At 44.9% G+C, this 15,595-nt stretch overlaps 1 protein-coding gene across 8 annotated transcripts in view; it reads left to right on the top strand.

The window, feature by feature from the left end:
- Positions 1-15,595, top strand: part of SMG6 (SMG6 nonsense mediated mRNA decay factor) — a 248,399-nt gene that overhangs the window by 54,857 nt on the left and 177,947 nt on the right. For 7 of the 8 annotated variants that reach the window (XM_055258403.2, XM_055258404.2, XM_055258406.2 and 4 more), the window contains 2 exons: positions 2,491-2,552; positions 10,550-10,695. In XM_055258403.2, the coding sequence (XP_055114378.2) occupies positions 2,491-2,552; positions 10,550-10,695 (208 nt within the window). The remainder of the gene's footprint in view (positions 1-2,490; positions 2,553-10,549; positions 10,696-15,595) is intronic. The other variant, XM_055258407.2, reaches the window with a different exon arrangement.

The following is a 15,595-nucleotide window of genomic DNA, read 5'->3' as shown; positions in this document are numbered from 1 at the left end:
GGCTTCATCTCCTACCCTAAGGGAAGGATGTTTGTGAAGTACACATAGAAGCACAGATGTTCCAAACCTCTTGGGGCTCTAATTTTAGTCCAGGAGGTGCTGTCGTTCAAACAGTATGAGTTTCCTATCTAATCAGGAAGGAAAACTTAAAAGCAAAACTTGAACGGCTTTTTAGTTGCTCTTATTCCCTCGTTAGCCCTTCGTTGAATCAGCTCACCAGTTCTTTTCCCCGAGATAGGTGTAGGATAAGAGAAAGAAAACTGTGTTTGGAATCTGAAGACCTGGGTTCAAGTTCTAATTCTGCCATTTACTAACGTAAAGTTGCTTAAATTTCTGAGTTGTCTTGGGGGATGGTATTTAGGCTTGAATGAAGCGGGTTAGTATCTTTTGTTTTTTTGAGATAGAGTCTCACTCTGTCTCCCAGGCTGGAGTGCAGTGGTGTGATCTCGGCTCACTGCAGCCTCCGCCTCCCAGGTGGAGACAGACACCTAGGTGGCCTGACTCACCTTGCTGTATAGACAGGTTATCTTCAATGAAGTATTCTGAGCTTTTTATCTATAAAGTAAATGAGTGTAACTCATTATCTATAAATTAAATGAGTGTAACTCATTATCTATAAATTAAATGAGTGTAACTCATTATCTATAAATTAAATGAGTGTAACTCATTTAAAGCAAAAATAGAGTGAACATTCTATGCAGAGTTTGATGTTGATCATTGGTAAAGTGAGAATGTACCTCTTTTCCCACACTTGGCTTCCATATGAAATAGATGGAACTGCCATAGCTTGATTGGTGTTCTGTTTTGCAAGGGGATTAAACAGGGACTTTTTCCTTGTGGGGCAGACTGCCCAGGGATACAGGACTCCTTGCCCTGACCACTGGGATCCTGGGGTCAAGATTCTTCACTTCTCTTCCTGGCTGGCTGCAGAGCCCTGAATATACTGCTTCTAGGAGACCAGGGAAGATGAAAAGGAGGTTTAGTTTTTAGATTGTTTCTGCTTTCTTTGGATTTGAATTGAAATTTTTTTCCCTTCCTTGTTTTGCTGAGAAATCTTTTGGTTTTGATGGAAGTAGATTTCCTAGAACCTTGAACCATGATTGTAAATTGGTGGCTCATGGGCCAGATGTAGCTGGCAAATGTGTTTTTTTGGCTTCTTTAATGCTTAAATTATTTTCATTAGTAGCCAACATGTAAAAGCCAGAGGATTTCACATAAAAATCCAGATTCAGCCAGGTGCAGTGACTCACACCTCTATGATCCCAGCACTTTGGGAGGCTGACGCAGGAGGATTGCTTGAGCCCAGGATTTTGAGACCAGTCTGGGCAACATATTGAAAACTCCTCTCTACCAAAAATTAAAAACTAGCCAGGTTTGGTGACACATACCTGTAGTCCCAGCTACTCAGGAGGCTGAGGCAGGAGGATCACTTGAGCCCAGGAGGTCGAGGTTGCAGTGAGCTGTGATCACACCACTGCACTCCAGCCTGGGCGACAGAGTGAGACCCTGTCTCAAAACAACAAAACAAGCTGGGTGCAGTGGCTCATGCCTATAATCTCAGCACTTTGGGAGGCCACAGCAGGTGGATCACTTGAGGCCAGGAGTTGGAGACCAGCCTGGCCGACATGGCAAAACCCCATCTCTTCTAAAAATACAAAAATTAGCCGGTTGTGGGGGTGCATGCCTGTAATCCCAGCTACTTGAGTGGCTGAGGCATGAGAATCGCTTGAACTGGGAGGTGGAGGTTGCAGTGAGAAATCATACCACTGCACTCCAGCCTGGGCGACAAAGCAAGATTCTGTCTCAAAAAAACAAAAACAAAAAAACCCAGATTGCAGTTTCCAGCTTGGGCCCACATAGAGGATTTGGCTAAAACTGGAGTGGAATAGTCATAGGTTGCTACTGTCTCCATCAGCATACTTCATGCCTAGCTCTTTAGACTCTTGAATTTTCAACTCCAGACCTAGAACATGAACTCTAGTTTTTAAAGCTGGTGAAGTACAATTTGATGAGCTAGTTACTAGTGGGTTACCTTGCTCTTGGTTGTCAAAGAATCCTGCTTTCGTTGCTAGGTAGGTAGAAAAATAACCCAAATACAACCAGGGACTTCAGTATTATCCTTGCTCCTGTAAGAGTTTCATTTCCATGATTATGGAGCCAGAGTGGCTCCTAGATCCTCAGAGAGCTGTGGGCATCTTTCTTTACATCCTGCTTATTAGGATTCACCACCTCATCCCCTGCACACAGGTGCCATTGCCGGCAGAGGGTGCTGTCTGCTCACTGAGCCTGTTGTCATCTTGGCTCAGCTGAGCAGCAGCTGTTGGGCATGTGCCCTGGGTCTGTGAGAGTTTGGGCATGTCCATTTGGTTCCCATCCCTAGTGCCCACCCCTTAGACCCTGGCCAGGTTATTGTGTCACTGGGGACTCTGTTCAGTGACAGGAAACTGGGGAAAGTTTAATTGTTTTCTCCTCTCCCTTTTTCCCATGCAGCTGAACAAAAGGTTCATCCTCAGTTTTCTCCATGCCCATGGGAAGCTGTTTACCCGGATTGGGTAAGTGTGCAGGATGTTTATTTTATTTTCCTACATTACAAGTCATTTTGGAATTTAATATTGTTAGCAACTGGACTGTGTTTGTAACTGAGGGCACAGGGTGTGAATTCTTAGAGGCCTCCACCTTCTCTTCTCTTCCCTTCCCTTCATCTTCTGTCCTACTGTGCTCATGAAATTTGGGAAATATTACTCTCTATCTCTCTTGTTTCTTCTTTCTCTACCTTTACTAAAACCCACCTTTAAATACAATCTTGTCCCAGCCCCCACCCCGGTCCCTCTGGGTTTCTCTTTCCCCTGCCTTCCGGCTCAGTCCCTAGTGAGTGCCTCAAGGCAGTTGTGCTAAATCCCTGGGTGCAGCTGTCAGGGGGCCCTCCTTGGGAAGAATACTGTCCACTAATTTTCCATCAAAAATAAGAGTAACATTTTCTTTCTATATCCTTTTGACCCATATCCTTTCCTCCTGTGCTCAGTTTCCTGTGCCATATTGCTGATCTCATTAAATACCAAGCCTCTTACGGTTTCATCATCCACCATGGATTTCCATAGACATCTTAGGGAAGGTAGTGTGTGCAAAACTAACACTTGACTGCTTAAATTCCTGGAAACAGATCGAGTTTTGAGTATTCCTTTATTCCTCGGGTGGATCCGAGTTCTTCCTCACTGCATAAAACTAGTGATCCTAAGCCCAACGTAATGCCTACACGCCAGAGCAGATGGATGCCTGGTGCCTCTTTAGTGTAGGATCTCCCTGAGTATAGGAGAGTGAAGAAAGGAGTAGGTGGCAGTGCCCCCAGACCAGTCTTCCACTAGACCAGTCTTCCACTGGATTCTAAGATTTTCTGAGTTGGAAGTTGTATTGTGAGCTACCCTTTGGGGTGATTTGTTTTGAATTATAAACACCTCAGTTATTGTCAGTGTTTCCCTTTCACTTCCCGTCATAACTTCGTAAGTTTATCTGTAATTCTCTAGAAGGCTTTCTTTTTTTTTTGAGACAGAGCCTTGCTCTGTTGCCTAGGCTGGAGTGCAGTGGCGTGATCTCGACTCTCTGCAACCTCTGCCCTCTGGGTTCAAGTGATTCTCCTGCCTCAGCCCCCCGAGTAGCTGGGATTACAGGCACGTGCCACTGTGCCTGGCTAATTTTTGCATTTTTAGTAGAGATGGGGTATCACCGTATTGGCCAGGCTGGTCTTGAACTCCTGACCTCAGGTGATCCACCTGCCTCGCCCTCCCAAAGTGCTGGGATTACAGGCGTGAGCCACCACGCCCAGCCTAGAAGGCTCTCTTAGTGGAGGTAGGGGCTATGTCAGTTTCCACATACTGTTGTAGTTAACTTTTTTGAGAAGCGGAAAGGCTTGGTTCCACTGGAAGAAACTCTGCTGCACAGGTGGTGGACTAGAAAGTGTGCTTATTACGTATTCATTTGGTATCAACCTGGGTAAGAATGATAGTGATGGTCATTGCAAGCACAGTTTGGATTTCAAAATGACTTGGGAAAATTGGAAAAGGTACCAGTAGATGAATCTCTATCTGTAGACATAACGGGTGGAGACATTCACTTAGGCAAAGTAAACTAGATGCATCACTGGTCCCATCTCCTGCCTCCCACCTCCCCCGTCCTGCCACTGCCACCAGTTTAAGTTCCACTCTGGCAGTTTTTGCCTCACTGTTGTGTTCCTAGAGCCTGGCATGTAGTATTTGTTGTATAAATGAATGAATTATAAAAAAACGGATGGATTGCTAAGCACTGCAGAGAAATATGTAGTATTCTAGTAGGTTGCTGTAGACCCAAGACAATCACTAGTGAGTAAGGTAAGGCTGTAGTGACAAGGTTGAAGGTGGATAAGATGATATCAGTATCATCTTAAAAATAACGCATCAGAGTAGGAAATACCATTGTGCTACACTTAAAGTGACAGTTGATGGTACTCCTGCTTCTTACTTACTCTCTTTTTTTTTTTTTTTTTTTTTTAAAGAGATAGAGCCTGTCTGTGTTACCCAGGCTGAAGTGCAGTGGCTATTCACAGGCGTGATTATACCGCACTATAGCCTTGAACTCCTGGCTCAGCCTCCCGTGTCACTGGGACTGCATGCTCACACCACCACAGCTGGCTTATTTATCTTTTTTTTTTTGAGACGGAGTCTCGCTCTGTCGCCCAGGCTGGAGTGCAGTGGCGGGATCTCAGCTCACTGCAAGCTCTGCCTCCTGAGTTCACGCCATTCTTCTGCCTCAGCCTCCCGAGTAGCTGGGACTACAGGCGCCTGCCACCATGCCTGGCTAATTTTTTTTTTTTTTTTGTATCTTCAGCAGAGATGGGGTTTCACTGTGTTGGCCAGGATGGTCTCGATCTCCTGACCTTGTGATCCACCCGCCTCGGTCTCCCAAAGTGCTGGGATTACAGGTGTGAGCCACCACGCCCAGCCTATTTATCTTTTATTGTTCTCGTTTTTTCATCCTTCTCTCCTTTACTACTTTTCACTCAGTGTTTTCTCTCCTTTTTTCCTTTGCCTGCGTTTGTTCTTTAAATTTTCCTGTACCATGTTTCCCTAAGTCAGGATTTCTCAACCCTTGGTACTGTTGACATTTTGAGCCAGATGACTCTGTTGTGAGGGGCTGTCCTGTGCATTGTAGGATACTTAGCAGCATCCCTGGCTTCTTTCCAGTACGTACCAGTAGCACACTTCCCCCACCAAATGTGATGATTCAAAATGTCTCCAGACATTGCCATGTGTTCCCTGGGAGACAAAGTTGTCCCTCATTGAAAACCACTACTCTAGATATTTCTTGCCCTGTTAGAGACTTTTGGGACTAAAAAAGTTATAAATCTTGGTGCAGAATGTAGGAACATTTAGGATATATTTTTATCAGGTTATGCAGTAGTTATACCCTGATTTCCCCTCCACTTCTAAAATTCTTATATTTCGACACATATTTTGGAATAAGTTTGGGAAAGGACCACAGTAATGATTAAAAAGCGAGATAATGACGGAGCGCAGTGGCTCATGCCTGTAATCCTAGCATTTTGAGAGGCCAAGGTGGGAGAATCGCCTGAGCCCAGGAGTTCAAGACCAGCCTGGGCAACATAGGGAGAAGACCCCATCTCTCTTTTTAATGAATATAATAGAGAATTTTTTTAAAAGCCAGAAAGTGAGATCTGAAAGGAAAAATTAATTTTAAAAAACATTAAGTAAAAAATATTTATTTAGAGACAGCTGTAGGGTGCCTAACATGTTTAAATATAAAAGGGTCCTAATAGGATAGTCTTGATTTTTATGGGATGACAGTAAGAGAAATTGGCTTCTGTTGTAGCTGGAGAGATTTGGGTTAGGTGTAAGAAAATTTCACAGAAGGGAAGATGTTTGAGAATTTTCTTTTCTGGAGGCCTTTAAAAATGAATAGATACCTCATTTGTCTGAGGTGGTTTACTGTGTTCAGGTTATTTTTCAGGATCTCTTTTATTCCTGCATGTAACATTCTGTTGTCAAAAAGGTAAAGCCAGCCCAATTTCACCTTGGTAAGAAATGACTTATGGTAGTTTTCACTGAGGAAAATGTATGTCGATTCTAGGCACTACACTCTCTATGGGTATCCTCTTATTCTGTCCTGGAGGTAAAATAAAATCGAGCCCCATATTTATTCTGGAAGGCAGAAACAGAAATAATGTTTCTATTGCAGGGAGAAAGGTATAGAAGTCTGTTAAGACTAGGGAAGCAATGAGCCCAAGCCACACCCAACATCGTGGACTGTTGCCTAATTACCAAGAAGATGTGAAATGTGGGCGGCGTTGAGAACGAATAAAGAGTGAGGAGATTGTAATGGGGAGCAGCTGAAGGCACATCACTCTCCTGCCTGCCCTTTCAGAAAAGCCCCGACTCTGCGCTTCCAGGCGTGGTCTGCTCTTTGCCTGGTGCTCCACACTGCGTCAGCAGAGACTCAAATGCCTACTATGTGCAAGATAAGTCTCTTAACTCCCAGCACTAGCTGACGAGAGGTTCAGAGCTTTAGAGGAAATATTCAGTGCCAAAAAGAGTTTGTTTTTCACCACTTACTAGTTACAAGATCTTGAGAGTAAACAAGTCGGAGCTGCTGTGGGCTTCAACTAACCTGGTCAGTGGTTTAAAGAGATGGTCTCTGGGGTCCATTCCAGTCCTTACGTTCTGTAGCACTATGATTTGTTTTTTTTTTTTCTCATTTCCACCCTGTCAACATGGCTTAGTTTTTTGGTTTTGGTCTTTTGCTCCTGGGTTGTTCCTATCTTGCTCGGTTTTTAAAAATTAAGAGGTTGAGAAAAACTAACCTGGATTGTTTTCTGCAGAGAATGTTGTCTACCCCAGCTGTGTTCCTCAGCATCTGAGGGCTGAGTCCTGCTCAGTTAGTCACTGTCTGAGTCAGTCCCGGGCCTAGGTCCCGGTGTTGTCTGAAAGATTGGTTTCTTGAAACTGCCATTCAAATGAAACAAGGTGTCTCTAGAGATCACTTCACAAGGCAGCCACTTTAGTCAGTGAAACACACAGCCCGAAAACGATGGTATCTTCTGAGGTTTTAAAGGATAGGGATGGAGTCACCTCGGATTCGGGAGAAGGACTCAGTCGAGGTGCCATATGGCTCCTGACAGACCCTTTCCTGGTAAGAGGCAGATCACGCCTGCACTCGGACTCCACAGAGAGGTTAGGTAGCTGGCAGCCTATAGGTTCTGAATTTGTGACAGATAGTATACTTTTGCTTCCTCTTACTGCCTTGATCACAGTTACCACTTTGGTTTTACTTGCTTGCCTAGTCATGCTATTTGCATAGCTTTAAAGTCTCCTGGAATTCAAAGACTGATATATTTATTTTGTACTTTTAATTTTTAAAAATATAATGTTTGTGTCTGATTCATTTTTTAAATTAACGAATGTTCTTAAATACAAAAGTAAGATGTATTCATTATGGGAGAAATCTTTTCTTACTTTACAGCGCTCTTTGTAAAGTATTTAGAAAACTCAGCAAAGAAGAACAAATAAAAAATTACCCACATTCCTACCACCTAGAGATAACTCCACCATTAAAATTTGGTAAAATTTTTTCAGTTTTTTTCTACATATCACATACACACCTTTTTTCAATTGCTTTACAACTATTTTCATTTAATATATTTGGAAGTTTCTCTCACATGATTAAAAAAATGTAATACAACTTAAAAAACTAGTATTCAATTGTGTGCATGCTCCTCTTAATCATCTGTTGTTGGCCACTTTAGATTGCTTCCAATTTTTGGCCATTATAAATGACCACTTTTTATAAGTTTTCTGTTTCTTCTCTTCCTACTTTGCTGCAACTGCTGTTTCTTCTTGGCTATAATTTTATAATTATTACATAAGTATTATCCAGAAATCCTTATAAAAGTATAACATTAAAACTAAGACTAAAATTTCTTTTAACTCTGTGCCCTCCAAAAAGATAGTAGTAGACATCAGGGCGTGTATTCTTCCAGACCTCTCAGTCATCTACCTACATACTTACATATGTGTCCATCGGTAACGCGGGGTGGAGCAAAGATTATTTCTCAGAGAGAAAGACATAAAACTACTTACAGGTAGTTTGAGGCCAGAATTAGATAGCATTTTGATTACAAAACTGGAAACCAGAAACCACCTACTGAGCCCTGAGGAGGGTTCCTCTCTTTATCTGCGCCTCCCGTGGTTACTGCTGAACAAGGCTGGTTTTCCATGACTAGGTCCACCTTCTCTTGCATCTCACATTTGAAGTTGCTCTGACTTATATCCTCTGCATTCAGTTTTTTCTTTTGTTTTAATCATGTTGAATTAGTTGAAAGGCAAAGGGAGAATTTTTTTAAAAAACTTCTTATAAAAAGAAAATGTGGACATTTGACCTAGTGCTCGTTCAAGACTTCAGTCTGACCCAGAGAGTGTTAATGGATCTGTTTCAATTCCTACCCCAGGGAAGAGGCTTCCTCAGACACAGCTTCGAAGCAAAACTGTCCCACGTGACACTTCTGTCCTGTCGTTCTGTGCTGGCTCTCTACTGCCTTTCAACACGGAGACACATGGCTCTGAAACTTGCCCAGCGTGGCTGCTTTTCAAGCAGAGTGAACGCTGCTATTCTAACGAGAAGTGCTAGTCCCCCTCCCCACCTCTGACCAGAAAGAGTACTGCACAGTGTCAAGATTTAAAATGAAACCTTTGTTATAGCCCATGGGGAAAAATGGATCTAGTCCAGCCCCAAACATATCACTCTCTGCCATTCCACATCTTCCAAGAGTTTTAACGGCTCTGAAATTTTTTAGAGAAAAAAAAAAAGAGTTTTGTTTTGTTTTGGAGGGGTGGGTACTTGAAATGGCATGTGGAGAAAAAAAGCAAATGCATGGCATCTTTTGTGCCAATGAAAATGAGGACAGCTCAGCAGAGAAGGGAACTGGAATGTAAACTGTAATTGACCCATAACTGTGGCACGACTTCTGGGCACCAGGGGGTCAGTAATAGGAGTTGCCATCCAAGAGCAAGGAGTGAAGATTGCCAAGATTCCAGAAAACCTGGAGTTTTCTAATCTGGGGAGGGCACTACTCAATTGGGAAGGGCTGGGATGGGTGAAGCTAGAAGCACCTTCTCTAGAACTTGAAACTGGTTTCTACCTTTTGAGAAGGATTACCTTCCTTGTGGCTTTTCAGAAGCTATTAATCCAACCTGGAGCTGTTTCCCCAAGCCCACAAGTATGTCACAAGCAGTTTGTTTATTTGGGGGCTGGGGGACATGGTAAAAAATACTTTGGTGACCACGAATTGTTCGGCATAGCCCTAAGGCCTGTGTGCCTGGCTACTCTCTCTAGCACCAAGCTTGAACTTGCTTTTTATTTCTGAAGACTTCAGCTGTGGTTTGTTTCTGTTGCCAGAGAAGCTCCAGGCATGCACCACTGTTTGGGATCCAGTGGCCACATTTGGCAAGGAGTGATTTGAATGACCTCTTCTTAGGAGCCCTAGGTCACTGGCTAGATTTCTGCCTCCCTGCGTTACAGCCTCTTCCTGTATTGGGAGTGGCACTTGGCCAGGGCATTATATTCCCACTGGCCTGAAAACATACAGACCCCGATGAGCAGAGGCTTGCGAGAGGGAGGAGGACGGCAACACAGGAAGAACTGAGACAGATTACTGGGGGCTTCTAGGTCTAGGCGTTCTTCAAGGGGAAATTTGGGATCCTTGGGTGGAACAGTCAGTGTGATAGTACCTCAGAAGACAACAGCAGAACTATGTCTGGTTACCTAAAGTAAGCGCTTGAGTAAAAAATCTTTAGGCCGGGTGCAGTGGCTCACGCCTGTAATCCCAGCACTTTGGGAGGCCAAGGCAGGTGGATCACTTGAGGTCAGGAGTTTGACACCAGCCTGGCCAACATGGTGAAATCCCGTCTCTACTAAAAATACAAACATTATACGGGCATGGTGGCACATGCCTGTAGTCCCAGCTACTCAGGAGGCTGAGGCAGGAGAATTGCTTGAACCTGGGAGGCAGAGGTTGCAGTGAGCCGAGATTGGGCGAAAAGAGTGAAACTTTGTCTCAAAAAAAAAAAAAAAAAAAAAAAAATTTTTTTTTTTTTTTTTTAGATTCATGTTACTTTTTTAATTGAATTAAGTTTCATACCAGAGCGTTTAGGGACTGTGAAGGTTTTAGGAAATTTGTTGAGTATTTCAAAAAGCTGATGGTTTCAGAGAGAAACTTTGATATCAGCTTGAACGCAGTTATTGCCAGGGGTGAGGAAATAGCATACCAAAGCATAATAACTCATAGTGATTTATCCAAAACTTGAGTTGTTTCCATCTCTGGACCCTGAAAACTCCTTTATCTTGAATTTGTTCAAAATTGCAGGATACCAGGAAGATTTGTGAAAGTAGCAAAGAAATGTCCTAGGCAGTAGTTGTCTGGTTGTGTGTGTGTGTGTGTGTGTGTGAGACAGAGAGAGAGAGACTGAAAGAGAGAGGTGCCTCACTGATGGGTTTTCTGTATCTGCAGGATGGAGACTTTCCCTGCAGTGGCTGAGAAGGTCCTCAAGGAGTTCCAGGTGTTACTGCAGCACAGCCCCTCTCCCATTGGAAGTACCCGCATGCTGCAGCTTATGACCATCAATATGTTTGCGGTACACAACTCCCAGCTGAAAGGTAAGGCATGTTTAGTTTCTTCATCTAGAATATAGACAGATAGAGATTAATGTAGCTTCTTTCTTGTGTTACCATACCTACCATACCTACCTCCCCCCACCCCACCCCCGAACACACACACCCTACCCTTCCTACCATTGCCTCAGATATTTAGTTTACTTTGAAATCTGTATGACTCTCTAGTGCTTGGGTGGGATGGAAGGAGGGAATCATGGGTATAGAGCATAATTTGCAAATGCAGAGATGCTGTTGCACATCTGGCCACACGAAAGGCAGCAGCAAGGCCTCTTGAAGGCTGCAGACCCGGAGCCTCTCCCAAGGGAGAGGCATTGCTGAGATGTTTCATCGCAGAGACCATACGCTTGGCAGGGATTGGGAATAGCTGTTTCTGGACTCATGTACCCTGTTTGTTCAATATGGAAAAGTCTAGTTCCCTATGGGATATCCCTAGTGGGAGCCTGCCAGGGAGTAAGAACCGAGAATTGATGAGCTTTGGTGACTCAAATCTGGAAGCACAAAAACCACCAGTCCCAGAATTTGGCTATTATACCAGTGTGCATTCTGAAATGTTTTTCTGAACATTTTGGGGTTTTTCATATGGGGTCGGGTGGGTGTGGAAGTAGAGGGGAGAAGGGCAGATTGGCAGGGTTTTAAATGCTCTGATGACCAGGTCAGGGTCAAAGGATGTTACCAGGATTCCTTCCCTTCCCTTCCGTTCCCTTCATTTCACTTAGGTAAGGATGATATGGTATGACTTGATGGAATTATGTAGCACAGGGATAACATTATTTTCTGTGTTTGTTTGCAAGGGCGATTTGGTCCATGCTGCCTAGGAATCATTTCAGAACACTGACAGAGAGTGTTTGGTCTCAGGGCAAGAAATGCCAGGAAGTGGGAATTGGCCCATAGAGGCCCTGCTGTAAAACAGATCTGGTGTTTCTTGACAGAGTGCTGCTGGGTCTCTTGTTGCCCCTTTTCATAGCACTTTCTCTCACCGTGAGGTTGATTTATTTATCTCCCCACTTGTACCTAAGGGTTATGCTTCGCTTGCTTGTGGTGGGGGCGTGAGTCTGCCACACTTTGCCTTGAAATGGAAATATGGGTCTTTCTAGGACTCGGCAAGGTCCTCTCAGAGTGTGTCTGGGTTCTCAGCTACTTCTGAATCTAGAGGATTTCCTCCTCTCATGCTGCCTGCTACAGCGCTTAGAATTCCCAGCAGAAAGTGAGATCCAGGGGCTTAGATGCCTTTTTTGAACTTGGCTAATTTTTCCTGTGATGGCTATTTGGGTAAATGGCCCTGAGGAAGCATCGAGTCTTAAGTGGCAGCACTGGTTTCCAGGGAGAAGAGAACAAAGTTTGTAAAGTGCTGTGCTGGTGAGGCCCAAAGGGGAGGAACAGTCTGCTACCAAGTAGGAAGCCCACTTGACTCTGGAAATGGGCCCTCCTGAGGTGCCCTCTCCTGTTCATTTTCCCATCTCCCACTAAAAACAACCCACAGAGGTCAGTGAGCTGCCTGTCACAGAGCTGCAGCCTCAGCCAAGACATTGTTCCAGCACCAAATGACCTGTGGCTTCTTTAGGTGTGAATGTAAAGGACCTGCAGCCCTTGCCCATGAAGCATCTGTTTTCAGCAGCTTCTATTCCGTGGAAAGGAATACCTTGGCCTTTTAATAGGCCACCAGTGAATCTTTTTCTTGTAGCTGTTGTTAAGTAAAGGTTAAGAAAATAATGGTTGGCCGGGTGCGGTGGCTCACGCCTGTAATCCCAGCACTTTGGGAGGCCAAGGCGGGCAGATCACCTGAGGTCAGGAGTTTGAGACCAGCCTGGCCAACATGGCGAAACCCTGTCTATACTAAAAATACCAAAAATTAGCTGGGCTTGGTGGTGGGTACCTGTAATCCCAGCTTCTTAGGAGGCTGAGGCAGGAGAATTACTTGAACCTGGGAGGTGGAGGTTGCAGTAAGCCAAGATTGCAAACTATACTGCAGCCTGGGCAGCAGAGTGAGACTGCACCTCAAAAAAAAAAAAATAATAATAATTAAGAATTAAAAATAAAAAAGAAAATACGGGTAAAAGGAAGGTAAGATGGTGAGTACAGAGAAAGAAGTCGGTTGTTCCCTGATTTGAGGCCAAGGTACTTTTTCTAGGACTCTTCAATGGTGGGTCATAATGAGTACCCTCTAGCCAGGAGAGACATGTAAAAATAAAGCCCATACTTGAGACCCTACTTTTCATTACTGGTCTGCTCCTGACTCTCACCTCATTGTCACCTCGATGAGGTAATTGGGGCCAAGAAGAGTATGAGTTGAGGTGGTCAGAGGCTCCAAGGGTGTTTCAAGGAAAAACGGCCCAGGCCACAGGATGTAACACTCGGTGAGGACAGAGAGCTCTGTGGACGTGCTGCCAAGTACCCAGTGTGCAGCTGAGGTGGCCATCCATACCCCACTCTGTGGGCTGCCATTGGGAGAGGGGCAAGCAGAGTCCAGACCCCGCTTTGTGGGCTGCCATTGGGACGGGGCGAGCAGAGTGCTCAGCAGGGCTGGCTGGTGGGAAGATGCACTTTTCCATTTCCCAGCACATGAGTCATCATCTTTGGTCCCCTGTGCTGTGCTGTGCTTGCCTGGACAGTGGCAATAAGGGGGTGTTGTGGCTGAGTAGCAGCATCTGTGCCGGGGGTGGAGAGGGAGGGGGGTTGGGGAGAGGGTAAAGATTTAAATCCTTCACTAATCAGCAGCAGTTTGAATCACATTTTTATGAGTAAGGAAGTGATAAATCAGCCCTGTGTGTTCAACCCCCAAGTCCCGTCAGCCAGTGCCCTTCTAAAGGTTTCTCCCCTGGCCGGTCTGCATGCTGTCAGAGTTGCCACCCACCCTCAGGGCCCTGGCTGCCTGAAACCAGGAAGCAAGAGCCTGATGCTGCCTTGCCCTCCCAGGTGCTGGGGTCTATGGTGAATTGGCAGTCACTGCAAGCTACAGAACATCTGGGCCATCATTTTTCTTTCCATTCCTTCTTGGACATGTCCTTCTGGGTGGGTGTTTTGCATATGTCAGTTTCTGGACTCTGTGGAGAAGGAGCATTCCAGCCTGAAGCAGAAGTGATCTTGTGGCCCACCAGGCAGTTGAGATCCTCGCAGTCTCTACCTGAGTCTTCCATGTAGACGTGGTGCCTAAGGAGTATGATTTGGAGAGCCACAGGGGAGCAGATTCCTTTCTTTAAAAGTGTATCCTTTGCTGGTGCCTCTCATGCTATCGTGAATCATTTGTTTTTTGTGTGTTCAGCGCCACCCTTGTATAACTATCTTCTTTTCGCAATATCAGTAATCCAGGATGGAAATCATATGGTTGCTAACATTTTACTGTGATTACTTTTCAAGTGTGTAGAAAAGCTTTGGACACTGCAGAAGGCAAAATGAAAGGAAAAGTTTAGATGGTGGTGAGAGAATGGCATCTTTGCCTTTCCCTAGGTTATGGTTTTCCCAGGAGCTCACTCTGCTCTTGGGGGCAGAGGATGTGAGACCAGATTTGCCCCCCTTCCTACAGGATGAAATAAGTTGAATAATGCCACGGTATTTAGCCAACTAAACTTTCCAGTTTCAGCAGTAGTCTTAAAACTCATGGGTTCACGGGTGTTGGTAGAGAGACCTTGATCTCCTCTCGGATGGGCCCTATGCAGAGTCCTACGTCAGTGGATACGGAATTCTAGAATCCTCATACTGCACACTCAGGTAGTTGGGGATAGATAAATTTGAGGGGTGGGACAAGGGATGTTTGAGGGCCTTGGCATAGGGCCTGGTATTTATTAGGCATTCAGTAAGCATTTGCTGAGTGCATGGGTGAAGAAGGCAACAGTTCTGGAAAAGCCAGCTCTCACTGAGCAGTGTGTTCCTTACCTGGCCCAGCTCCAAAGCTGGTGGTGAGATAGGTGGTTCCCAGAGTGATGTCATAACTGATAAATCTCTCTAAGGCATTCCTGAGCCTGAACGGAGGAAGGGCTTTCTCCACGTGCCTCAGTATTTAACACTTCGGCAGTCATCTAATTGGTTGACGTGATGCCGGAGGGTGACCTATTGCTCTAAACCACAAGTACTCCAAGAATTTTAATTTTTTAAAAATTTTGTAATTTAAGGAAATAAAGCTCTAGTTTCTTGAAGGGAAGAATTGAAGCAGCATTGTGGTAGGGGAGCATTGAAACCCCATTGCATCCCCCATCTGTGCCCAATTTGTTCCAATCTGGCCCTTTTTTTTTCTTCCTTCATTTTCTCTCCCCTCTTGTTCTCTCTTTTTCAAAAATGTTTTATAATTCCTGGAATCAAAACCATTTCAGGCACACAGTGTTTTATTTTACTGTATTATTGGATTATACCGCCTATAAATCACTGGATGTTACTCATTGGCCACCACTGGAATAACTTCCCTTTTCTGTGCCCTGGCTCCCTCTGTTTTCCTCTACCAGTTTCATAGCACATACATCCATTTCAGCTTTGCAGAGAAGCCCCGGTGGCAGCAAGAGGGCACCCAAGAGACACTTCTTGCACGTGCTATTGGTATTGCCTGCTTTTAGGGAAGATTTGGGAGCTGGGATTGAGGTAGAGCCTGCCTGGCATTCCTTTCATTATCATTTATGCCTGCTTTTTTTGGGTGGGGGGAGGGAGGGACAGAATCTTGCTCTGTCGCCCAAGCTGGAGTGCAGTGGTGCGATCTCGGCTCACTGCAACCTCTGCCTCCCGGGTTCAAGCAATTCTCCTGCCCCAGCCTCCTGAGTAGCTGGGGTCACAGGCGCCCACCACCACGCCTGGCTAAGTTTTGTATCTTTAGTAGAGACAGGGTTTCACCATGTTGGCCAGGCTGATCTCGAACTCCTGACTTCGTGATCCGTCCACCTTGGCCTCCCAAAGTACTGGG

This window comes from Symphalangus syndactylus, chromosome 20, assembly GCF_028878055.3.
Source record: "Symphalangus syndactylus isolate Jambi chromosome 20, NHGRI_mSymSyn1-v2.1_pri, whole genome shotgun sequence".
Taxonomy (NCBI): domain Eukaryota; kingdom Metazoa; phylum Chordata; class Mammalia; order Primates; family Hylobatidae; genus Symphalangus; species Symphalangus syndactylus.
The sequence above is the reverse complement of the archived record's forward strand: the minus strand, read 5'-3'. Positions and strand labels throughout refer to the sequence as shown.